At 45.1% G+C, this 26844-nt stretch overlaps 1 protein-coding gene across 2 annotated transcripts in view; it reads right to left on the bottom strand.

Annotated features, from left to right (window-relative positions):
• Positions 1-26844, bottom strand: part of EDRF1 (erythroid differentiation regulatory factor 1) — a 403030-nt gene that overhangs the window by 110996 nt on the left and 265190 nt on the right. For both annotated transcript variants that reach the window (XM_069239693.1, XM_069239694.1), the window contains one exon: positions 15324-15482. In XM_069239693.1, the coding sequence (XP_069095794.1) occupies positions 15324-15482 (159 nt within the window). The remainder of the gene's footprint in view (positions 1-15323; positions 15483-26844) is intronic.

Genomic DNA, 26844 nt, shown 5'->3' with positions numbered 1-26844 from the left:
GTGATAGACACAGATTACAGACCAAGTGTTGGTCTGTATAAGGATACTTCGCGTGGCACTCCGGACAGAAGCGGAAGGGGTCCGGTCCATTAGTTTCGACGATGGACGAGGTCGGGCCGACCAGGCCCCGCTGAAGAGTGGAAGCCCCGAAGGGCCGCCGGAGCGCTTCTACTATCGGTGTCGATATACTAACGCGAAACCGGTACCGTGCGCGAACAATACCGTCGCATTTTCGATATTTAGCTAACTTTCCCGATTCGAAATACAGAGCAAAGAGGAACACGTCCGAACCCGATGGCGGAAATAAAACAATCTAAGATGGAGTCGACGTCCATGTGCAATGGAGCCGAAAGGGAGGAGTCCCTCGGTCTCGTGACTCGAAAAGACTTCTCGAAGAAAAACAACTTGTAACACTCCGAGCCCAACACTAGATGGCAGGATAATGCACAGCATGTGTATCTGCAGCTACACATGCCATCGAACATATATATATATATATATATATATATGGAAAATGTCACTTACTCAGTGTACATCTGTTCGTGGCATGAGACGCTGCAGATTCACATGCTGTGCATTATCCTGCCATCTAGTGTTGGGCTCGACTCCATCTTAGATTGTTTTCCCCGCAGAGAGTGAGGTAGGAGTTGTGAGTATACTAGAGGTGCCCATGCAATGGAGTAGTTATGTGTAAGGAAATGCCTCCTTGGCATGGTTACCCCCTGACTTTTTGCCTTTGCTGATGCCAAGTTATGATTTGAAAGTGTGCTGAGGCCTGCTAACCAGGCCCCAGCACCAGTGTTCTTTCCCTAACCTGTACCTTTGTTTCCACAATTGGTACACCCTGGCAAGTCCCTTGTAACTGGTACCTCTGGTACCAAGGGCCCTGATGCCAGGGAAGGTCTCTAAGGGCTGCACCATGTCTTACGCTAGCCTGGAGACCCCTCACTCAGCACAGACACACTGCTTGCCAGCTTGTGTGTGCTGGTGGGGATAAAATGACTAAGTCGACATGGCACTCCCCTCAGGGTGCCATGCCAACCTCACACTGCCTATGGCATAGGTAAGTCACCCCTCTAGCAGGCCTTACAGCCCTAGGGCAGGGTGCACTATACCATAGGTGAGGGCATAAGTGCATGAGCACTATGCCCCTACAGTGTCTAAGCAAAACCTTAGACAGTGTAAGTGCAGGGTAGCCATAAGAGTATATGGTCTGGGAGTCTGTTTTACACGAACTCCACAGCACCATAATGGCTACACTGAAAACTGGGAAGTTTGGTATCAAACTTCTCAGCACAATAAATGCACACTGATGCCAGTGTACATTTTATTGTAAAATACACCCCAGAGAGCATCTTAGAGATGCCCCCTGAAACCATACCCGACTTCTAGGGTGGGCTGACTAGTTTTAGCAGCCTGCCACACACCAGACATGTTGCTGGCCACATGGGGAGAGTGCCTTTGTCACTCTGTGGCTAGTAACAAAGCCTGTACTGGGTGGAGGTGCTTCTCACCTCCCCCTGCAGGCACTAACACCTGGCAGTGAGCCTCAAAGGCTCACCCCCTTTGTTACAGCACCTCAGGGCAATCCAGCTAGTGGAGTTGCCCGCCCCCTCCGGCCACGGCCCCACTTTTGGCGGCAAGGCCGGAAGAGATAATGAGAAAAACAAGGAGGAGTCACTGGCCAGTCAGGACAGCCCCTAAGGTGTCCTGAGCTGAGGTGACTCTGACTTTTAGAAATCCTCCATCTTACAGATGGAGGATTCCCCCAATAGGATTAGGGGTGTGCTCCCCTCCCCTGAGGGAGGAGGCACAAAGAGGGTGTAGGACCCATGCATCTGTGGTAATATGTGTCCAGTTTTGATAATATGCGGTTAGCCTCCCCACCACTGGTGATAAGTGTTGGGGCTTTGTGACATTGAAGTCACTGTTTGGTCTGGCTTGGTTTGGTTGCCTGGAACTTTCCCCTTTCTCTTGGGAATTGTCCTCTATAGGAACCACAAAACCCTCCCCTTTGATATTGTGCTTGATAGGTGGGTCTGGTTTGAGAGGTGGAAGGCTCTGATGTTTGCTGTCGAAAACCTCCTCTGAATTGTGGTTTCCTAAAGGTGCCTCTGACTTGTGGGGAGTAGAGCGCGCCCATGGCTTTGGCAGTATCCGTGTCTTTTTTTAACTTTTCAATTGCTCTGTCCACTTCCGGCCCAAACAATTGTTCTTGGTTAAATGGCATGTTCAACACCGCTTGTTGGATCTCTGGCTTGAATCCAGAGCTTCTTAACCATGCATGCCTGCGAATGGTTACCGCCGTGTTGACCATTCGTGCTGCCGTGTCTGCCGAGTTAGTGCGGACCTTATCTGGTTGTTGGATATGGCCTGTCCTTCTTCCACAACCTGTTGGGCACGTTTCTGGTGTTCTTTGGGAAAGTGCTGTATGATGTGTTGCATCTCGTCCCAGTGTGCCCTGTCGTAGCGAGCAAGTAGGGCTTGCGAATTAGCAATTCCCCATTGATTGGCTGCTTGTGCTGCCACTCATTTGCCCGCTGCGTCAAACTTTCTGCTCGCTTTGTCAGGCGGTGGAGCGCCTCCTGACGACTGAGAGTTTGCTCTCTTTCTTGCGGCTCCTACAACCACTGAGTCCGGTGTAAGTTGTTGTGTTATGAACACAGGATCCATTGGGGGAGGCTTGTACTTCTTCTCAACCCTAGGCTCCTGGAATACTTGTTTTGCGTGTTTGAGCACACCTGGGAGCATTGGCCGACTCTGAAAGGATGCGTGGGTTGATGCTAAGGTGTTAAACAGGAAATCATCCTCTATTGGCTCTGAATGCATTGCTACGTTGTGGAACGTAGCTGCCCTGGATAGTACCTGCGTATATGCAGTACTGTCCTCTGGAGGTGACGGCTTTGTTGGATAACAATCCAGACTGTTATCCGATACTGGTGCATCATATACGTCCCATGCATCAGCATCATCCTGTGTCATCCCTGTATGTGTGGGTAACTGCATTGGAGGTGTTCCCACTGGAGACAGTTGTGGTGAGTGTGGTGGGGACAGTTGTGGTGAAAACCTTGGTGGGGGGGATTTGTCTCTAACCACCTTTGCCTTAGGCTGCATTTCGGTCTCCTGAAATGTAAGTTTCCTTTTAGACTTGATTGGAGGTAGAGTTTTATTTTTCCAGTCTCTTTCTGGATATGCAACCTCCTTTGTGAATGGTCCGGTTCATCCATACTTAATTCCTGCTCAAATCTATGTCTTTATTTCATTTAGCTGGAAAGTCCTTGCTCTTCTGTGTAAGAGCTTGTTTTCGGCTCCGAAGCCGCTTTTTTCGGTAGCGAGGTTTCAGATTTAGGGGGTCATTAGAATCCTGGCGGACGGTGTTAAAGCGGCGGTAAGACCGCCAACAGGCTGGCGGTCTTTTTTTTAGTATTATGACCATGGCGGTTACCGCCATGGTCATCCGCTGCTTCTCCGTACCGCCCGCGAGGGCGGAGATGACCACTGGGCTGAAGAACTGGGTCTCCAGCCCGGCGGGCGTCACAATACCGCCGCCGGTATTTTGACCCGGCTTACCGCCGTGGATTTCCAGCGGTAGCAACCGCCATGAAATCCATGGCGGTAAGCACTATCAGTGCCAGGGAATTCCTTCCCTGGCACTGATAGGGCTCTCCCCCACCCCAACTCCCTCCCCTACCCCCCCACCACCCCCCAAAGGTGGCAGGGCCCCCCTCCCCACCCCGATCCCCGACATTACCTTACACATACACACCCGACATGCACGTAGGCACCACCAACACACATACACGCACACACACCTATATACATGCCAACATCCACACACACAGTCAGACATGCACACCCACATTCAAACATACACGCACACATCCATACATTCATACCTACAGACATACACGCACTCATTCCCAAAACACGCAACCCCCCCGCAAGCATACACGCACTCACCCCCCCACATACACAGACGCACACCCACATGCACCCACACAACACACAACACCCCCCAACCCCCTCCCCTAACGGCCGATTGACTTACCTGTTCCGTTGATCTGTCAGGAGGGGACGGGAGCCATGGGGGCAGCTCCGCCGACACCACACCGCCAACAGAACACCACCGCGGAGAATCACAGGACGAGATTAGCTGGGCGGTGTTCTGTTGGTGTGGCGGTGGAGGTGGAGCAACCTCCACTTCCCTGCCGCCCGCCAGTATGGCTGTTGGCGGCTCTCCGTCGGAAAAACGACGGAGGGCAGCCAACGGTCATAATACGCCGAGTGGCAAACCGCCACTACTGGCGGTCTTCCGCACGGCGGTCCATCGGCGGTCTTGTTAAAAGACCGCCGAGGTTGTAATGACCCCCATAATCTTTTTCGGTTCTGATGATATTTTTCTCACTTTGGGTGAGTCGAACTCTCGGTGTCGAGAGCGTTCGGTGCCGGAATCTCGACCGGAGTCGGAAGTCTTCGGCAAATCCCTGGCCTTTTTCGGTGCCGATGTTTGGTCACCTTCTTTTCGATGGGTTAAGCCATGGCCTGTTGGCGGTGGCGTCCCCTTGGCCTTAAAGATCTTTGTGTGAGTTTTGGACGGGGCAGGTTTACTCACTGTTCGCTGCACCGTCGAGGTTCGGTCACTTTCGGATTCGTCCGAGTCCGATCCCTGGAAGGAAATGCTTTCCTCTTCTCCGACGACGAGTTGCTCGCCATTTGCAGTCTTCTTGCTCGTTGATCTCTTAGGGTCTTTTTTGATCGAAAAGCTCGACAAGCCTCGCAAGTATCCTCCCTGTGTTCCGGTGATAAACACAGATTACAGACCAGGTGCTGGTCTGTATAGGGATACTTCGAATGACACTTCAGACAGAAGCGGAAGGGGGTCCGGTCCATTAGTCTTCGATGACGGGTGTGGTCGGGCCGACCAGGCCTCAGTGAAGAACGGAAGCCCCGAAGGGCCGCCGGAGCGCTCTTCATGTCGGTGCCGATGCAATAACACTAACCCGGTACCGAACGATAGAAATACTGTCGAATTTTCGATAATTTAGCTAACTTTCCCGATTCGAAATACGGAGCAAAGAGGAACACGTCCGAACCCGATGGCGGAAACAAAACAATCTAAGATGGAGTCGACGCCCATGCGCAATGGAACCGAAAGGGAGGAGTCACTCGGTCTCGTGACTCGAAAAGACTTCTTCGAAGAAAAACAACTTGTAACACTCCGAGCCCAACACTAGATGGCAGGATAATGCACAGCATGTGTATCTGCAGCTACACATGCCATCGAACATATATATATATGGAAAAGACTTCTTCGAAGAAAAACAACTTGTAACACTCCGAGCCCAACACTAGATGGCGGGATGTGCAAAGCATGTGTATCTGCAGCTACATATGCCATCGAACATATATATATATATATATATATATATATATAAAAAATCACACAAAGGCTTTCAGTGTGCCCTCTTCATCCATTGGTGAGGTAAAGTATCATGTACATTTGGTTCTGTCCCCACAGTTTGGACAATGGATCACTCAATGCTTCACTGTCAGTTATATTTCCCTTGTGCACATCCTCCAAATTAATTTCAGTGTCAAAGCAGGTAGGACAATCCTTGCTTCTATTTCTGCTTTCACTTCATGTTTTTTACTTATTTATTTTTACAAGGAGTTCTTTTTCTACTCAATCTTTGAGAGCATTTGTGTTGCAGCCACCTTTACACAGGAACAGTTTTATTTTTTATTAATTCCACCTTTAAAAGTGCCATACAATGTAAGGAAAATAAATCTCTTAGTGCACATTCATGCTATATTTATGAACAATATGCATCCTAGATTGCTGCTTGGTTTGAAGACGTATATGGGTTTTTTCCCGATGTATTGCGACATAATTCACTGGTTGGCGTTTTTAATGCCTACTGCATGTGTTTGCAAAAATAAAAATAAAAAGTAAGCAAAAACGTTGCATGGCTACAAAGGCCTGACCTATTGGTTTTTACCAATGCTTGTTGCTAACGTAGTGGCACAGCAAGACAATTCTGAATAATTAAAAAATGGGAAGGGAAGTTAATGAGTTATTTGTCCTGAAGCAGGCTACTGCTTCTCAGCACTTGCAGAGAAGGAGGTTGGATCTGTCGGTTTCCCATATGAAACTTAAATTGGAATGTTTTATAATAAAAAACAGAGTTACAACTCTGGTTCAAAATGTCTTAAGGCTAGTCATTGTCATTTGGTTTCCTGTGCATCCTCTCCCGCTGGAAGGAACGGCATGGCATACGCTTACTGCCCTACGTGCTTGATCTATTTCAAAAGAATATCAATATAAATCTACAATTCCACTCCAAAGAGAGTTATTGTTTATGGGTCACCAGCTTTTAAAGTCTTCTTTGCTTTCAAATGCAAGTAATTATTCCATATTTGTAACAAGCTTAATGCCCAGGAACCTGTTTCTTAGCATGTGAAAGAGATGGGATAACAAGAAAGAGGGGAAATAGGAGCAAGGCTAGTACCAGACCAGCAAATGCTGTCATCTTTTAAACAGTTTTCTTCATTTGAGGTCCTTGACAAAGAATGTCTAGAAGTGAGTTACACAGCCACAAGTGACAAGGCTCACCCATATTTGAGAACTTCCCTTAAGTTAGTGAAGAAGAGTTGATTGAATTAGTTACCTGGGTGATATTTTTCTGACGGACACTTACCCATTCCTGCAGATAAGCCCTTTAGAAATATCCCACGCCCCATACCAGATACAGGCCAGGTGCATTAAATATGTAGAGCAGGCAAGCTTTCAAAAGCAAAATCGTTTTGGCCTAGCAAAGCTATTTCCCCCCTCATTCCTATTTGGTGGCAGGGAAAATAAATGCATTTAGACTAGCTCTAGCCAGAAAAGCCTGAATCACTAGGCTAGCCTGGCTGTGGGTGGCTTGTGTTACTGAGAGCAAGAGTCCACAAGGCTGACACTGCCTTATCTTATCATGGAAGGCTTCTGGAAAAGTCAAACCAGTCAGGTTGGCAGGAGAATTTTGTCCTGTTGAGCTCAGAGCAGGCTTCCCTACAAAGATCTCTCCAATTGCTCTCTGAGGGTGCACCTCAAATGACCAGATACAGTAAGCACAACATATAGGGTGGCAGATGCAGTCCAGCTGGTCAACTGTAAGGACCCTTGTGGCAATAAAACAAGGGAATCCCATTCACTATTGCTCCCCCCCACCCAATCAGAAGTATTTGGAGAACATGTTGGTGCAAGAAGAACTGCTAGCGATTATGAGCTGGCCTGACTTGTGATGTCAGAAACAATCGGTGCAACTGGGTGGACAATAAACAATGGTGACAACACCCAAGGCAGTTTAGAAGATTTCTAGATTTCTCATTTGTGGGCAGATATTGTTCAGAGAATACAAGATGAAGATTGGTGATACATAGGTCTGCACATGTTACTGAAGAAATAAGCACAGCCTAGAAACACCAGTTACCAGACGTTTGGGCTTATTTGGATTTTGGCAAAGTGAGTACTTCACCACAGATGAATACCCTTGTATACCAAACTGAAGGTCCCACCCGATCTATTTAGAGTCAGATGGACCCTCATGTTCCACCAGTGAGGCCACTACTGGCTCGGACAGTGGAGTCCTTAGACTGATGACTTAAACTCTGTACTTCTGTCAGTCTAAGTACTTCAGATCATCTGCCCTATTTAAAGAGGATGGTCAACCGTCAATTTTTCCTGTTCAGAACTAACATGACTGTTGGTTCCACCCAGAAAAAAATAGGACTCTCCGCACCCAGGGAAAAAATTACCAAGGAATCAAGACCACTAGCTTTTTTTGTTTTCCCACTTTGGGAGTAGGTTTTTGTAAATCAAAAATGTTTGCTGTTCAGCTACTCAGCTAACTTTCACCTCCTTCATAGGATCCACCATGGTGGCGGCTCCTGTAAATGCATGGAGCTCTCAGCTAGGCAGATGGAGATATCTGCACATGGCTGGTGGCGGTCCGCAAAGAGGAGCCAAGGTTACTAGGGCATTACTTAAGGTAGGGCAGGTACGGATCTCTGTACCTGCCAAGCACCAAAGGAGCTTGTAAATATGCACTGCAACCTCATTACCAGTCCTCTCAGGGGTCAAAAGCTCAATCTGCAAGTCCTGTGTAGGAAACTGGATGAAATCCTGAAGATGATGATAAAAATGGTTACAGACTCTGCATCCCTGTAATGATAACCCATATCTTATTTGGCAATGTAGTCAGAACAGCTGAAAACAAGAGAGTGCCATATTAGAGAGAATGATGAGCTGATTTTCAGGTCTTTAAAGCTGGAGAATGGACAACAGTCAGGTAGTGTAATACTACAAAAAAAGTAATAATGAAGACAATGTAAAGGAGGTTCCTTGAGAAAAGGTCACCCTCAAATTGTGGCGAGAAACAGGGAACATAAACTTTGCAAGTGTTTCTAGACAGAGGAAGCAGCAGCGACGTTGATATACAATAGGCCTGCAAGAGTTTGGAACTGATAATGGAGATGAAATTCCTATGGCAGATGGAGAACAGGGATTATATGAAGAAGGTGATATGACACGTGGCATGGAGCGAGGTACTAACGTTGAACAAACAAGCGTACTGCTAAACATATTGCTTGGGGGACATAATTCAAGGAAATGAGTACAGGGTCGCTACTGACTACAAGATGGAATTATGTGATGCAATTATTTTCCCTCATCCTCACCACTCTTATTACTCATGGACTAGGAGGCAGTGTGCTAGTAACATAGGCTTAGAATAGAAAACAATCAAACAAGCTTTGGAACTATAAAAACCTGTGTTTTGCCTTTTACACCATTATGTCTTGTTTATACTGGAGTATGTTTGCCTTACCGTCGGTCCTTTAGCCAATGTATATCATATTGCTGGATTAAAATTTCTCCTCATTGAACTGTTAATCATTCCGGATGTTTTGTGTATGTTGGTATGGATGTGGTATTTGTTTAGCCAAACCTAGCTAAATGACAGCAGGTCCTGTCTGGTTCCTACTATCTGTAAAGCTCCACCATATTATTTAATTACTGCCTATCCAGGCACACTGCCAGTCTGCCATACAAATACCCCTCTATGTGGAACTGTGCACGAGGGTGTCCTGCACCAGTTTTGCTGTGATAAGTGCCTGTGCGTTTACCCATCTCTGCACTCTCACAGAAGGGCATGGAAAGGCACAGTAAATCAGATATCACAGAATAAGAATGAGGGTTCAAGTGGATTCTCTTTGATTGCATTTATTTTGCAGCTGCTTGTTCTTTCACCAATTTCTGCTTGGAAACTGAACTCTGCAGATTTCTCCTGGAATCACAACCTAGATGATTAAATGCCCCACTATTAATACCTGTAATATTAATTTGCATTTAGGAATGGTGACAATTAGTCATTTATTAATTATGTTCTTACAGCCTAGATGTATTCTGTCACTGAGAGGAGCTGGAAAGTTCATGTGCTTTTGAAATCTAGGTGAAGTATCCAAATATAGCTGAGGGTGTGTATGGATTTTTTCTATTTCCCTCCTAATTATCTCTGCATACACAATAACCAAGTGAGACTTTTCTACACTGTTTAATTCCAAAGCCACTTTGAGAACTGGCCACTGCCTAATTTTTCCTACACTTACATTTCCACATGTTGATCAGAAGCAGACACTTTCTTTTTCCTTTATTCCCCACCTCGTGATGCAGGTATCAACAAGCTGTCTTCAGCATTGAAAACATCATTATTAAGGGATGTGGGTCTATGCTTCACCGGGATGAACACTAGCATCAGAAAAGAAGACAAAACTATCCACCTGGTTTAGGCGATTGCCACCAAATAAGCATATTAGTAGAGACATTTTTGAAGTAGTCATGAAATGGTGTTCACCACTAGTACCCCTGTCATCCAAGTCGGGTTTTTCAAGTTTCAAAATAGGGCTGCATCGAACTTGGCAACACTAGGTTAATCGCCCGTTGTAAGTCAAATAACCTGTTAGGTGCAAATCTTCAGACAGAACGTTTAGCGAATGTTTCACCACAGACTTTGGGAAAAGTACTTTCTAGTCAGATTTCTTCATATAGTATCAAATTGTTGGTAGATGCACTAATAACCAAAGGCGTTGGAGTTCTTACAAAGCCAGAAGCAGAACATATGCAGATCACATGAGGGTAACACATAACAAGAGTCACAGCTCTATTTTAGCTCAAGAAACATTGACTCGATGTACAGTTTGGGGGACAAAAGAATATTTGTTTGCTGTATTGCAAGTCCCAGAGGTTATAGTACACTTGTAATACAGTGGAGACAGGATATGACAGAACAGCCCTCCCACCAAAATTAAATAAAGCCCTGATCGCTTTCAACCCTACGATATGTCTTCTTGTTTGACTCATTTGTTGGCTGTGAAAAAATAAACAATATATACCTAGGGACAACAAAAGTGACTAAACACCAACACTTCAAGAGCCATGCTTCCACATTTGAAGAACTGGGACTGAGGTGCAACATTCTTGCCCTTGTTTTTTAGTTAACGACCTGGCATGAACACTGAGACATACATTGTGCCTGATCAACAAATGCAGAATGTCTGAATATTTTATCGGGTGCCCCACATATGGAGCCCTTTAGATCACTTGCCACTGTCAGATCTTCAACTTGGCAAATGAGGGGCAAGGGAAGATTTAAAGAAATTGTTCAACCTAGGTGATCGAAAGTGCTTCCTCATCAATCTATGATGAGGCACTGATAAGTTGAACACTGGCATTTTTCATTTTCTTTGCTTGTCAACATACCGATTGTTACAAGGGTGGTATAAGCTCATTGATGCTTCCAGCTCCATCCATGGAAATGCTCTGAAGATTTTGTTAACAAATCTACCCTTTGATGCTTGGCCAAAAGGACATTGCCCATAATGGGCCACAAATGGGCGTAAAGCGGATGGGGATGACATGGTGTATGTGCTGCTCAATCTGTAGAATAATAAGTGCCAGGGCCCTCGTCAATAGGCCACTGCAGCTTGCACCACCCATCCCCCCACCATCTCTGCCAATGACAGTACAGACACAACTACTAACCATCACATCCCTACTTGTTTGACAACTGAGACTATTCCATGCCCCCAAAGCTCTAAGAATGTCTGACGAGACAGGTATCAGTAATTTTTAATTTATACTGAATTAATAAACAAATGTTGTGCTCACCTCATGATTAGACGGACAGCGCCATCACGTGGTACACTTTCATAAAAGCCAGTGTCGACAAATAAGTACTGGTGCTGAGCACTGGAAACCACTGGCTTGAATCAAGCACAGGGTATATGGCTGCAGAGCATTTTTTGAAAAATGGACAGGGATGAACCTCGAAATGGGTACAAATAGGACTCTTTAGAACATAAGATTTACTACTGCCTTTAAATATCACTATTTTGAAAGACAATTAGGACCTGCAACAACCTGGCTGTCTAAAATTCGGAGGTCTTGTCACATCTAATCAACTAGAAAAGTCCTGGTCTATATCTACATATTAAAAAAGAACCAGACAAAAAAACCAAAGAATAACTTAAAGCAAACCACTACTTTCAGCCTATTTCTGTTGGGCCGGGGTGACATACATCAGAAATTATCTTGTGAAAGCTACATCCAAGCTGCCTAATTGCAATAGCCATATCCCCATTTCTGCTGGGCCGGGGTGACATATGTCAGAAACTACGTTGTGAAAGCTAAGCTGCCTAATTTCAATAGCCATATCAATATATGGAAACCAATGGACATATACTCGATGGTTAAAACAATTCCTCTGAAGCCAGACTAAACATACTGGGCCAGATATAGCACGCCGTTTGCATGGCGCAAACTGCGAAAAACGCAGTTTGTGCCATGCAAACGGCCTCACGCGATGCACATTCCCAAATTGCGAGTCGGTACCGAGACGCAATTTGGGAATGCGACTCGCAAATAGGAAGGGGTGTTCCCTTCCTATTTGCGAATCGCATCGCAATTCAGAGTTGGTTTGTCACCGCGAATGCGGTCGCAAACAAACTCGCAGTTACCACCAGTGTCACACTGGTGGTAACACATTTGCAAAAGGGAAGGGGACCCCTTCCCCTTTGTGAATGTCGATAAATATATTTTTTCAGAGCAGGCAGTGGTCCTATGGTTTATTTTTCATGTTTCAACTCGTTTTCCTTTAAGGAAAACGGGCTGCAAAATGAAAAAAAAGAAAAAACTGCTTTATTGAAAAAGCAGTCACAGACATGGAGGTCTGCTGACTACAGCAGGCCACCATCCCTGTGATTGCAGGGACTCGCTATGGGGTCGCAAATTGCAACCCTCCTCATGAATATTGATGAGGTGGGTCTTTGCGACCCCATAGCGAGTCGCAGACGGTGTCTGAGACACCGTTCTGCATCCTGAATTGCGACTCGCAAATTGCGAGTCTCACTGACTCGCAATTTGCAAGTCGCAATTCATGGATTTCCTACATCTGTCCCACTGTCCCATAGCATTCTAAAGATCTGAGCTCACAAGCACTCTCTGACATCCCCCCCGCCTTTTTTGGCTACAGTTGTACTTTAAAACCAAAAGTGTAAACATATTTTATGCTGCTTTAAAAAAAGAGTGAGTCTTGGGCACAGAGCATATTCTGTCTTCTGCATCTTGCAAAAAAAGTGCTTTCACTGCCATGTACCAGACCACTTTTCTGTTTAAAGTATGCCATAATAATTCAGTTTATGCAAATTAGTCCTTTACCAAGTTGGAAGAGAATCTGCTTCTTTTCTTAGCTGGCACATCCCATAACGTACAAGCGTGCAGTGCACACTGACCATGATGTGCTCTATTGTAGAATACCACATGGTGTTGCAGACAGGAAAGTGATACTGCTGATCTTGCATAAAACACACAAAATGCTTGCAATAAGTATAACCACTGGCAACCTCTCCAGTAGCATTTCAACCCATCCTTCTGTTGCCCACCATGCCACTTTAGTTTGGACCCAGCCGTATGCAAAACAATACTGACATTGATCCAACAGGAACAGTCCAACCCGAACTGCCACACTAGGTCTTCCTCTAACTGTGAGGCTCTTCAGTCGGATGTAGCTTGATTCCAGTGGCACAGTGTGCATACCCTTGGCCCTTAGGGCATTACATCAAACACACAAAAAGTGATGGGAGAAATGCTTGCAATAAGTCTAACCACAGACAGTCGTTCGAGTAGCCGAGCAACCTATCACTCTTTTGCCCATCACATCACATCACTTCACTTCGGGCCCAGCCATATGCAACTGAGTCTTGACCCTGTTCCATTAGGAAAAAACACGCTTTAACTGCCAGGCCAGATCCCCCCCACCCCCAAACAGGAACACACGCAAACCAGGACTGATTTTGCCCCGATTAGGGCTCTTCAGTTGGCTTTAGCATGGCTCCACTGGCACAGTGAGCAAAAGTCTCGCAGCTGGGCATACTCTTGGCTATTTACGGCATGATAAAAACGCAACAATTAAGGGAGAAATGATTGCAATAAGTCCAACCACTGGCAATTGCTCAGGGAGCATTCCAACTCGTGATTTTTGGCCACTATGCCACCTCAGTTTGGACCCAGCCCTTTGCAAATTAGTCTAGACCCTGCTCCAAAAGCAACAGTCCAGCCTGAACTGCAAGACATTCAACAAGTCTTGATGTCAACACCAGGTGCTCACAAGAAAATGTCAGGGGCTGCATCTACGGAAAGGCGAACTCTTGTCAATGCAAAAACAACAGGTGATGGACGGAATGCTGAACATTGTCAAACATTCACCCCCAGTACAGTGATCTGGGCCTAAATTCATCGTTTTTTTGCTGCCCATGCCATTCCAGTTTGGACCCAGCCATATGCAAATCAGTCTTGACCCTGGTCCCCATGGGAACAGTCCAGCCCGAACTGCTAGGCCAGGTCTTCCCTGGACTCGAAACAAGCATCCTGGGACCGGTTTCGCTGTTTCACCCCTCATCAGCCAGGCTAGCTTGAATCCAGTGGCATGGGAAGCACGGGACCCACGTCTGGGCATACCCTTCCCACTTAGGGTGACAAAGCAAAAACAACAGGTGATGGACGGAATGCTGAACTCTTGTCAATGACTGTTATAGGCTGCTGTGCCCCTGTGACTTCCATACCCCTGTTGTGATGACTTCTTCCAAAAGTCATGGAATAGAGGGAAATGGGACCTGGGTGTTGAAAAGGAACTATTAGCTACTGGAGTGGAGTCCAAAAGCATGTGTGAGGGGCATACCAGAGCCAGTAGAGGACAAGGGACTTGGTGAAGCAAGATGGTGGTGAATTCCGAGGATTCAATAGACCAACAAGAGCAATCAAGAGCAATCAAGAGACCAGTGACAAGTGGCTCCCCTGTGTGTTATGACTGAGAAGTGTAAATGTGGGACATGGCATTGTACAAAGCTCTGCAAAAGACCTGGTATAGGAGAAGGAAACCAGGTTGAGGCCAAGTGCAGGACCAAGGGTGCAATCTAGACTCCACTGTCTAAAAAAACTCCCAAGTCCCTATTCAGGCACTGAATAAGAGCTTCACTTAATTGAAACAGAGATGGGAGAGATAATAGGGTTTCCACCTGCATTAAAATTAAAAGTTGGGTGCTTAAAATACACTGCCATCAGTGCACACGCCCAGTGCCTTGGATTATTCTCCATTTTTCACAGTATTTTTTGTAGTGATGCCGTCTTCCTGTGCCTAAAAATACAGAGCCCTATGGTATTACTTTTGTTTGAGGGATTACAGGATGAGTTTCCCCTGCACCTCTAATAATGACGCCACAGTGTCAAGATACCAGAAAATTCACTTTATAACGACTTGGGAGCTCCTGAGCACTACAGTCTATCTGAAGCATAATTTGCATAAGAAGAAGCACCCTCTTACACTCAAGCTGGACTGGAAACAAAAATGAGTCCCACACAAGAAGCGGCAATGACTTGAACTGGGCAATGGGGAAAGCTGGGTCATAGCAACCCACTTTGTTACGAAGGCAATTCGCTAGCTTGGAGCACATGGGTAACTGCCAGAGTGACAGAATGACCTCCCCCGTCCTCCTTACAATATGTACAGTGCCAAATTGCCTCCAGAAACTCCTGTAACTGCCAGGTACCCACCATTAACACCTCAGTCAACTTTGTACATGAGGGGTATGTTATGAGGCAACAACTACCACAAGCCATAAGTATATGCTACTTGTGTAACTAAGCGATCACCTGATTTTCACGCCTTTCGAAAGAATGCAAAACTGTTTTTATTAAAGATGAATATGCCTCTATACTGAACAAATATTACCTGTTCTTGAGCCTTTCTGGAAAGTGGAGCATAATCTTGAAGTAATGTTGCAAGAGTGAAATATGTTGTGGAAAGTTCCCAGTTCACGGAATCCCAAACAGCTGGATGTGTCTCTCTTTCCGCCAGAGACTTCAGTGCCTTTAGATAGTAATCAATCGCCTGCATGATGTGAATGAGAAATTAAGTTCATTATCATTTCATACGATACCTAGAATATGATCAGAAAAGTCCATGAGAATCCTGAAAGTACAGATTCACCCCTACACGGATCATGTTTAAGGCATTGCAGTGTACACAAATGGCCGCAAATGAACAGTTTCAGTAACTGTAATAAAAATAATAAGCTCAAAGTGTAATAAAGTAAAAAGAGGACGATAGCCAGCCCGCCCCCGCAAACGTCTCATTGAGAGAATATGGACGTGAGGATGTTAAGATTTTTACTACACTTTGTAACCGTTAGAAGCAGAAAACACAAACCACAACTCTAAAGGATAAACTGAATAACTTTACTGCACACATCGATTTGTGGTATGTGAAAGTCTCACTATAGCAACAACTTGAAGTTTAAATCCCAAGTGAGGTCGGGGGGAGAGTTATCAGAATCTTCTACCTTTACAATTTGCGTTCTCATTATATGGCTAGTAGTTAGGGAAATGCGTATGGTTTGCATCACAGGTAACAGAAAGACAAGAGTATCTACTTACTACTCAGGTAAGAACACATTAGTATTATCAGTGTTAACCAAAATAACCTAGTCTTGGAGATGAGGGAAACACTATTTCATAATGAAAATGTCACTTACCCAGTGTACATCTGTTCGTGGCATCAGTCGCTGAAGATTCACATGTTGTGCATAGCCCGCCATCTGGTGTTGGGTCGGAGTGTTACAAGTTGTTTTTCTTCGAAGAAGTCTTTCGAGTCACGGGACCGAGTGACTCCTCCTTTTGTCTCCATTGCGCATGGGCGTCGACTCCATCTTCGATTGTTTTCCCCGCAGAGGGTGAGGTAGGAGTTGTGTTGTAGTAATAGTGCCCATGCAATGGAGTGACTAAGTATGTACCTATTTAAGGTTTAAATAATATATTTACAAATGTACAAAGCTTAAGCTAACTTCCGAACTGCTACAGGCTCCCGGGGAGGCGGGTGGGCACATGTGAATCTTCAGCGACTGATGCCACGAACAGATGTACACTGGGTAAGTGACATTTTCAGTTCGATGGCATCTGTCGCTGTAGATACACATGTTGTGCATAGACTAGTAAGCAGTTATCTCCCCAAAAGCGGTGGCTCAGCCTGTAGGAGTGGAAGTAGTTTGAAATAAGGTTCTTAACACGGCTTGACCTACTGTGGCTTGTTGTGCGGATAGCACGTCTACACAGTAGTGCTTGGTGAACGTGTGAGGCGTAGACCATGTGGCTGCCTTACATATTTCGTGCATTGGAATATTTCCTAGAAAGGCCATGGTGGCACCTTTCTTTCTGGTTGAGTGTGCCCTTGGTGTAATGGGCAGCTGTCGTTTTGCTTTAAGGTAGCAGATTTGGATGCACTTAACTATCCATCTGGCTATACCTTGTTTTGATATTGGGTTTCCTGCATGAGGTTTTTGGAATGCAATAAATAGCTGTTTAGTTTTTCTGATGTTCTTTGTTCTGTCAATGTAGTACATTAATGCTCTTTTGACATCTAATGTATGTAGTGCCCTCTCAGCTACGGAATCTGGCTGTGGGAAGAATACTGGTAGTTCTACCGTTTGATTTAGGTGGAATGGTGAAATAACCTTCGGTAAAAATTTAGGATTAGTCCTTAGGACTACCTTATTTTTGTGTAGTTGGATAAAAGGTTCTTGTATTGTAAACGCCTAAATTTCACTTACTCTTCTTAGAGATGTGATGGCGATGAGAAATGCAACTTTCCAGGTTAGGAATTGTATTTCGCAAGAATGCATAGGTTCAAAGGGTGGACCCATGAGTCTTGTTAAGACGATGTTGAGGTTCCATGAAGGAACGGGTGGTGTCCTTGGTGGTATAATTCTTTTGAGGCCTTCCATAAACGCTTTAATGACAGGTATCCTAAATAGTGAAGTTGAATGGGTAATCTGCAGGTATGCAGATATTGCTGCGAGGTGTATTTTAATGGAAGAGAAGGCCAGGTTCGATTTTTGTAAGTGTAGCAAGTAGCCCACTACATCCTTTGGAGATGCGTGTAATGGTTGAATTTGATTCTGATGGCAGTAGCAAACAAACCTTTTCCATTTGCTTGCATAGCAGTGTCTAGTGGATGGTCTTCTAGCTTGCTTTATGACTTCCATACATTCTTGTGTGAGGTTTAAGTGTCAGAATTCTAGGATTTCAGGAGCCAGATTGCTAGATTCATCGATGCTGGGTTTGGATGCCTGATCTGTTGTTTGTGTTGTGTTAACAGATCTGGCCTTTTGGGCAACTTGACGTGGGGTACTACTGATAAGTCTAGCAGTGTTGTGTACCAAGGTTGCCTTGCCCATGTTGGTGCTATCAGTATGAGTTTGAGTTTGTTTTGACTCAATTTGTTTACTAGATATGGAAGGAGAGGGAGAGGGGGAAAAGCGTACGCAAATATCCCTGACCAGTTCATCCATAGGGCATTGCCTTGAGACTGCCTGTGTGGGTATCTGGATGCGAAGTTTTGGCATTTTGCGTTCTCCTTTGTTGCAAATAAGTCTATTTGAGGTGTTCCCCAAAGTTTGAAGTAAGTGTTTAGAATTTGGGGGTGAATTTCCCATTCGTGGACCTGTTGGTGATCTCGAGAGAGATTGTCTGCAAGTTGATTCTGGATCCCCGGAATAAACTGTGCTATTAGGCGAACGTGGTTGTGAATTGCCCAGCGCCATATCTTTTGTGCTAGAAGGCTCAGCTGCGGTGAGTGTGTCCCCCCCTGTTTGTTTAGATAATACATTGTTGTCATGTTGTCTGTTTTGACAAGAATGTACTTGTGAGTTATGATTGGTTGGAATACTTTTAGTGCTTGAAAATCTGCTAGCAGTTCCAGGTGATTTATGTGCAGTTTTGTTTGATGTACGTCCCATTGTCCTTGTATGCTGTGTTGATCGAGGTGTGCTCCCCACCCCGTCATGGAAGCATCTGTCGTTATTACGTATTGTGGCACTGGGTCTTGGAAAGGCCGCCCTTTGTTTAAATTTATACTGTTCCACCATAGAAGCGAGAGGTATGTTTGGCGGTCTATCAACACCAGATCTAGAAGGTGACCCTGTGCTTGTGACCATTGTGATGCTAGGCACTGTTGTAAGGGCCTCATGTGCAGTCTTGCGTTCGGGACAATGGCTATGCATGAGGACATCATGCCTAGGAGTTGTAATATCATTTTTGCTTGTATTCTCTGTGTTGGGTACATGCGTTGTATGATCTTGTTGAAATTTTGAATTCTCTGTGGACTTGGAGTGGCTAATCCTTTTGTTGTGTCTATTATGGCTCCTAGGTATTGTTGTACTTTGCACGGCAGAATGTGTGATTTTGCATAGTTGATGGTGAAACCGAGTTTGTAGAGGTTTTGTATGACCTGATTTGTGTGGTGTGAGCACCTTGTCAGTGAGTTGGTCTTGATTAGCCAGTCGTCTAGATACGGGAATATGTGTATTTGCTGCCTTCTGATGTGTGCAGCCACTACTGCTAGACATTTTGTAAAGACTCTTGGCGCGGTTGTTAAACCAAACGGCAATACTTTGAATTGGTAATGTATTCCTTTGAATACAAACCTGAGGTATTTCCTGTGCGACTGATGTATTGGTATGTGGAAATACGCGTCTTTGAGATCTAAGGTTGTCATGTAGTCCTGTTGCTTTAGCAATGGTAACACCTCTTGTAGCGTGACCATGTGAAAGTGTTCTGATTTGATGTAGGTGTTTAGTGTTCTGAGGTCTAGGATTGGTCTCAGTGTTTTGTCCTTTTTTGGTATTAGGAAGTACAGTGAATAAACTCCTGTGTTTATTTGTGTTTCTGGTACTAGTTCTATTGCGTTCTTTTGCAACAATGCTTGAACTTCTGTTTCCAGAAGGTCTGAATGTTGTTTTGATAAATTCTGTGCTTTTGGTGGTATGTTTGGAGGGATTTGTAGAAATTCTATGCAATAACCATGTTGGATAATTGCTAAGACCCAAGTGTCTGTAGTTATTTCCTCCCATGCTTGGTAATACTGACCTATTCTTCCCCCCACTGGTGTTGTGTGGAGGGGATTAGTGACATGTGAGTCACTGCTTGGTTGTAGGGGTTTTGGGGCTTTGAAATTTTCCCCTATTCCTAGGGAATTGTCCTCTGTATTGGCCCCGAAAGCCTCCCCTCTGGTACTGTCCCTGGTAGCTGGACGGTGTTGTCTGTGAGGTGCTGGCTTGTGTGGCTTGACCCCGAAACCCCCCTCTAAAGGTTGTCTTGCGGAAGGTGCTGTAAGTGCCTCTGCTCTGCGGGGAGTAGAGTGCGCCCATGGCTTTAGCAGTGTCAGTGTCCTTTTTCAGTTTCTCAATTGCCGTGTCCACCTCTGGTCCAAACAGTTGTTTTTCATTGAATGGCATATTGAGCACTGCCTGCTGTATCTCTGGTTTAAACCCAGACGTTCGTAGCCATGCGTGCCTTCTTATAGTCACAGATGTGTTAATTGTTCTCGCAGCTGTGTCCGCTGCGTCCATAGAGGAGCGTATCTGATTATTAGATATGTTCTGTCCTTCCTCAACCACCTGCTTCGCCCTCTTTTGTAGTTCCTTGGGTAGATGCTCAATGAGGTGTTGCATCTCGTCCCAATGGGCTCTGTCATAGCGCGCAAGTAGTGCTTGGGAGTTAGCGATGCGCCACTGGTTTGCAGCCTGTGCTGCGACTCGCTTTCCGGCTGCATCGAACTTGCGGCTCTCTTTATCTGGGGGTGGTGCATCCCCAGATGTGTGGGAGTTGGCTCTCTTGCGAGCTGCTCCTACTACGACGGAATCTGGTGGCAGCTGTGTGGTGATGAAAACAGGGTCTGTGGGAGGTGCTTTATATTTCTTTTCCACCCTTGGTGTTATTGCCCTACTCTTGACCGGCTCCTTGAAGATTTCCTTTGCGTGCTGAAGCATTCCTGGGAGCATAGGCAAGCTTTGGTAGGAGCTGTGGGTGGAGGAGAGGGTGTTGAATAAGAAGTCATCCTCGACTGGTTCTGAGTGGAGGTTTACGTTGTGGAACTCTGCCGCTCTAGCCACCACTTGTGAATAAGCCGTGCTGTCTTCTGGTGGTGAGGGCTTTGTGGGATACGCCTCTGGACTGTTGTCCGACACTGGGGCGTCGTATAAGTCCCAAGCGTCTTGGTCCTGGTCACCTTGGCTCGCGGTGGTGTGAGCCGGGGAATGTGATGGAGTTTGTGCTGGTGAAACGTTAGTTACAGGTGGAGGAGAGGGTGGCAGAGTTACCTTTTTCACCATTTTTGTTTGTGGTGCTTGGTCTGTTTGAAACTCCAGTCTCCTTTTTCTCCTAATTGGGGGAAGGGTGCTTATTTTCCCTGTTCCTTCCTGTATGAAAATACGTTTCTGCGTATGGTCCACTTCGGTGGATTGCAACTCTTCCTCAAATCTATGCTTTCGCATCTGAGAGGACCGTGATTGCTCCTCTGAATAGGAACCGGTAACTGGGTCGGTTGCGGCTCGTTTTGGCACCGAAACCCTGTCTGTACTCTTTTTCGGCTCCGAGGTGACTTTTTTCTTTTTTGGAGTCGAAACCTCTCGGCGTCGATCTTCCTCGGTGCCACTGTCTCGGCGTCGAGCCGTTTCGGCACCGCTATCTCGGCGTCGATCTTTTTCAGCAGCACTGTCTCGGTCCCGAGCAGGCTGCGTGCCGGTGTCTCGACCGGAGTCGGACGATCTCGGCACTGTTTCGACCTTTTTCGGTGCCGACGGTCGGTCACCGAATTTATGGGTCGAGCCATGGCCTGGTGGCAGTGGCGTCCCCTGGGCCTTGTCACTTTTCTTGTGTGTTGCCTTCGACGTCTTACTCACAGTTCTTTGATCGTCGAATTCCTCGGAGTCCGATTCGTGGATCGAGAAGGCTTCTTCCTCCTCTTGTTCCTCGAACTCTCGGTGTGCTGTCAGCGTGGACGCCATCTGAAGTCTTCTGGCTCGACGGTCACGGAGTGTCTTTCGGGACCGGAACGCACGACAGGCCTCGGAAGTCTCTTCACTGTGCTCAGGCGACAGGCACAGGTTACAGACCAAATGTTGGTCTGAATACGGGTATTTGTTGTGGCATTTGGGACAGAAACGAAACGGGGTCCGTTCCATCTGCGTTGTCTGACACGCGGTCGGGCCGACCAGGCCCCGACGGGGGATCGAAAGCTACCCCGAAGGGCACCGGAGCTCTTCAAACTTCGATGCGGTGTCGATTCTATCTAAGCCGATCCCGAACGCAACAATACCGACGTAATCTTCCGATAGTTAGCTAACTTTCCGTTCCGAAACTCGGAGCAACAGGAACACGTCCGAACCCGATGGCGGAAAGAAAACAATCGAAGATGGAGTCGACGCCCATGCGCAATGGAGACAAAAGGAGGAGTCTCTCGGTCCCGTGACTCGAAAGACTTCTTCGAAGAAAAACAACTTGTAACACTCCGACCCAACACCAGATGGCGGGCTATGCACAACATGTGTATCTACAGCGACAGATGCCATCGAACTTAGGAGAATCACCTTAACGTCGACAGAGCCAATCTGGAGTAGGCTGGTATTACCTAAAAACACACAGTATGCTTGGAACAGGTTTGCAATGGTCAATCTCCAAAACTCTGAATAATGAAAGCAAGCATCTGGTATGGGGTGCTCCAATTTGAATCACAATTAAGAGGGTCTACACAGGCAATGTGTAAGAAAAACATTTAGTCCCTTTTGCAAGGCGAAGCGATGGGCCAGATAACTAAGAGGCATCCAACTTAAATTCAATAGAAACCAAATGAACAGGAGGAGGACCCCTGACATTGTGAAGAACTAGAAGTAGTCCCCTGCACTACTGGGGTGTCGGAAACAGGTCCTTTGGACAGGAAAATCAAAACCAATCACATTATGGAGAGAATTCACCAATTGTGGCTAGCGAGGGTCAGACACTTTAAACAGGAGACCACTTTTACCTCCAACAAGAAGAAATAACCCTTAGCATATGAACAGGCACTAAAAAGTGAAGCAGGTCTTTCAATCCTAGCTGAAATAAAAAAACATAAGTGGTCAATTTCAAGGCAGCTGGTGGTTTCATTTGGTAACCACAACTTCACCTGTACTTTTTAAGGGCGTTTCTCATTTTGTTAGCAAAGGTGAATGTTTTATGAGCAAAAGAAAAACAATTAACTTAGATTCACATGGTGTTTTCAGTGACTTTATTTATTACATGCTGACTCTACCATAAATACCTCCATCCCTGCTGTCCACTGCCATTAGTCATGCGCAGTGGGGGTTGGCTACAGGGCATGTCCTCAAACCCAACCTCCCACAAGCAGATGTGTGCAGTGGCCTCTGAGAGCAGGACATGGCCTGCATACACGCCCTGTGCGCCACCGTTTGTGCCAACAAATGAGTTGTGCAAAGCCGATGGCTGTGCCTAGTGGGCTCTTGGTGTAATTTTGTTCTTTGCTGTGGAAGAGAGTAAAGTTTCCTAAGAAAGTTAAAATGGGGAAACGCAAATCACATAACCCCTCTTTAAAATGACCCTCAGACCCCCACTCTGGGCATTGCTGATCAAAATTTGCTATATGCTTAAGTTGTCATATGTAAATTGCGTGCAAGTTTCATGCAGATTTATTGAATGGTGGGAAATTTAATAGGAAAAAAAATACACCTCTGTAATGGAAATTAAGTTTTAACCATAACAATATAATTGTGGTCACTGTGCAATGTGTGTTAATGTCCATATGTGTATATTAAATTGGTGAAAATAGCACCTTTGCAGTTATGGTTAAGTCAGAGTTTCCACTGAAAAGGTGTTTTCTGATTTCTTTGTAACTTTGGCACTGTTTGATGAAACTGAACAAAACATTCCAAAAAAGTCCATCCTCTTTAGGTTCTTCATGACACGTTTTGTGCAGATCCGACAAAGAGGGGGCCTAAAAACATATTAGACTTTACATGTTTGTATTTTTTTATATTATATAATTTATTGATTCGTTTTAGTCCTCGTAAGACTTGAGCATGATCGTCAGACGTTTAGTATTCATTGTGTGCCTGAGACTGCAGGTAGCTTTCTCAATGTTTTCAGAAGTATGTGTTTTTGTTTGGAGATAATTAATATTTAGAATGCGTTTTATGCTTTAATATGTCTCATTGTAAGTCAAGCTTTCTGAACAAAAATTATAAAAATGTAATTTAAAATGTGCTTTATTTTTGCAGTACATTGATTTTATGAAGTAGGTTTAACAAGATAAATATGAAGAAAGAAAAAGTGCAATGTGAGACAGTGTAACTTTGTGGTGACAGGGCTCTGCTTTTACAGTGTTTATTTTCACACATCGGGGAGGAATCATTGGTAGGTGCTTGCACCAAGGATAAACCTACAATGGTGAGCTTGTCAGATGTGTTGCACTGTCATCGTGAAAGTGTTTTTTTTTTTGCTTTAGCAGCACTGAAAGAAATGCTGTGTTAACCATTCATTTAACTTCATTTGTTTAGGGAAGCTGAATATCCTGCAAATTAATTCAGCAATGTGAATTACGAGATATAATTCACAGTTAAGCCTCTTCAAAGAAGGGCACTGACACGAATATAAAACTGAATGCTTGCCATATATATATATATATATATATATATATATATATATATATATATATATATGGAAAATGTCAATTACCCAGTGTACATCTGTTCGTGGCATGAGACACTGCAGATTCACATGCTGTGCATCATCCTGCCATCTAGTGTTGGGCTCGGAGTGTTACAAGTTGTTTTTCTTCGAAGAAGTCTTTTCGAGTCACGAGACCGAGGGACTCCTCCCTTTCGGCTCCATTGCGCATGGGCGTCGACTCCATCTTAGATTGTTTTCCCCGCAGAGGGTGAGGTAGGAGTTGTGTATATAGTGAAGGTGCCCATGCAATGGAGTAAGTATGTATGTACATAATGTGTATAAAAATAGTATTTTACAAATTTACAAGTTTCATTTAACTTATAACGGCTACAGGCTCCTGGGAAGGCGGGAGGGCGCATGTGAATCTGCAGCATCTCATGCCACGAACAGATGTACACTGGGTAAGTGACATTTTCCGTTCGATGGCATGTGTAGCTGCAGATACACATGCTGTGCATAGACTAGTAAGAAGTAATCTCCCCAAAAAGCGGTGGCTTAGCCTGTAGGAGTTGAAGTTGTCTGAAATAATGATCATAATACAGCCTGTCCTATTGTGGCTTGTTGTGTTGTTAACACATCTACACAGTAATGTTTTGTGAATGTATGAGGCGTAGACCATGTGGCTGCCTTACAGATTTCTGTCGGAGCCCAGGTTGGTGCTACTAGTATTAGTTTGAGTTTGTTTTGACTCAATTTGTTTACCAGATAAGGAAGGAGTGGGAGAGGGGGAAAAGCGTAAGCAAATATCCCTGACCAACTCATCCATAACGCATTGCCCTTGGACTGAGGGTGTGGATACCTGGACGCAAAGTCTTGCCATTTTGCGTTTTATTTTGTTGCGAATAGGTCTATTTCTGGTGTTCCCCAGAGTAGAAAGTAAGTTTGTAGTATCTGGGGATGTATTTCCCATTCGTGTGTTTGTTGGTGATCTCGACTGAGATTGTCGGCCAACTGGTTTTGAATCCCTGGGATGTACTGTGCTATTAGGCGAATGTGATTGTGAATCGCCCAATGCCAAATCTTTTGTGCTAAGAGACACAGTTGTGATGAGTGTGTCCCTCCTTGTTTGTTCAGGTAATACATTGTTGTCATGTTGTCTGTTTTGACAAGAATGTGTTTGTGGGCTATTAGTGGTTGAAATGCTTTCAATGCTAGAAACACTGCTAACAGTTCTAAATGATTTATATGCAGTTGTTTTTGGTGAACGTCCCATTGTCCCTGTATACTGTGCTGGTTGAGGGTTGCTCCCCACCCCATCATGGAAGCATCTGTTGTGATCACGTATTGAGGCACTGGGTCTTGGAATGGCCGCCCTTGGTTTAAATTTATAGGATTCCACCATTGAAGCGAGAAGTGTGTCTGGCAGTCTATCAACACTAGATCTTGAAGTTGACCCTGTGCTTGTGTCCATTGATTTGCTAGGCACTGTTGTAAGAGCCGCATGTGTAGTCTTGTGTTTGGGACAATGGCTATGCATGAAGACATCATGCCTAGAAGTTTCATTACAAACCTCACTTGATAGTAGTGGTTTGGGTACATGTTTAATATTATATTTTGGAAGGCTTGTATTCTTTGTGGACTTGTTGTGGCAATCGCTTTTTGTGTGTCGATTGTTGCTCCCAAATATTGCTGTATTTGGCACGGTTGTAGATGTGACTTTTGGTAGTTTAGAGAGAACCCTAGTTTGTGTAGGATTTCTATGACATATTGTGTGTGTAGAAGACACTGTTGCTGAGTGCTGGTTTTTATTAACCAATCGTCCAAGTAAGGGAATACGTGCATGTGCTGTCTCCTGATGTGAGCGGCTACTACTGCAAGGCATTTTGTGAATACCCTTGGGGCTGTTGTTATCCTGAATGGTAACACTTTGAATTGGTAATGCACTCCTTGGATTACAAACCTTAAGTATGTCCTGTGGGAAGGATGTATGGGTATGTGGAAATAAGCATCCTTGAGATCTAATGTTGACATGTAGTCTTGTTTCTTGAGCAAGGGAAGCACGTCTTGAAGTGTTACCATGTGAAAGTGATCTGATTTGATGTAAAGATTCAGTGTTCTGAGGTCAAATATGGGTCTCAGCGTTTTGTCTTTCTTTGGAATTAGGAAATACAGTGAGTAGACACCTGTTCCTTTTTGATGGTTGGGTACTAGTTCTATTGCTTGTTTTTGTAACAATGCTTGGACTTCTAGTTGTAACAGATCTAAGTGTTTTTTGGACATATTGTGTGCTCTTGGAGGCACATCTGGTGGCAACTGTAGGAATTCTATGCAATAACCATGTTGGATAATAGCTAGGACCCATGCGTCCGTAGTTATGTTTTCCCAGTTGTGGTAGCATGCAGTAAGTCTCCCCCCCACTGGTGTTGAGTGGTGGGGGTTTGTGACATTGAAGTCACTGTTTGGTTTGCAGGGTTTTTGGGCTCTGGAATTTCCCTCTTGTCTTTGGGAATTGTCCACCCATATATGTTGCTCGAAAACCTGCTCTTTGATACTGGCCCTGATATGTGGGTCTGACTTGTGAGGTGGAAGGCTCTGTGGTTTGGGAACGAAACCCCCTATTAAGTGCGGCTTTCTAAAAGTGCCTCTGCTCTGTGGGGAGTAGAGGGCGCCCATGGCTTTGGCCGTGTCGGTGTCCTTTTTTAGTTTTTCTATTGCTGTATCCACCTCCATCCCAAACAATTGTTCTTAGTTGAACG

Source organism: Pleurodeles waltl, chromosome 6, assembly GCF_031143425.1.
Source record: "Pleurodeles waltl isolate 20211129_DDA chromosome 6, aPleWal1.hap1.20221129, whole genome shotgun sequence".
NCBI lineage: Eukaryota > Metazoa > Chordata > Amphibia > Caudata > Salamandridae > Pleurodeles > Pleurodeles waltl.
Note: the sequence above shows the minus strand (reverse complement) of the source record. Positions and strands in the feature narration are given on the sequence as shown.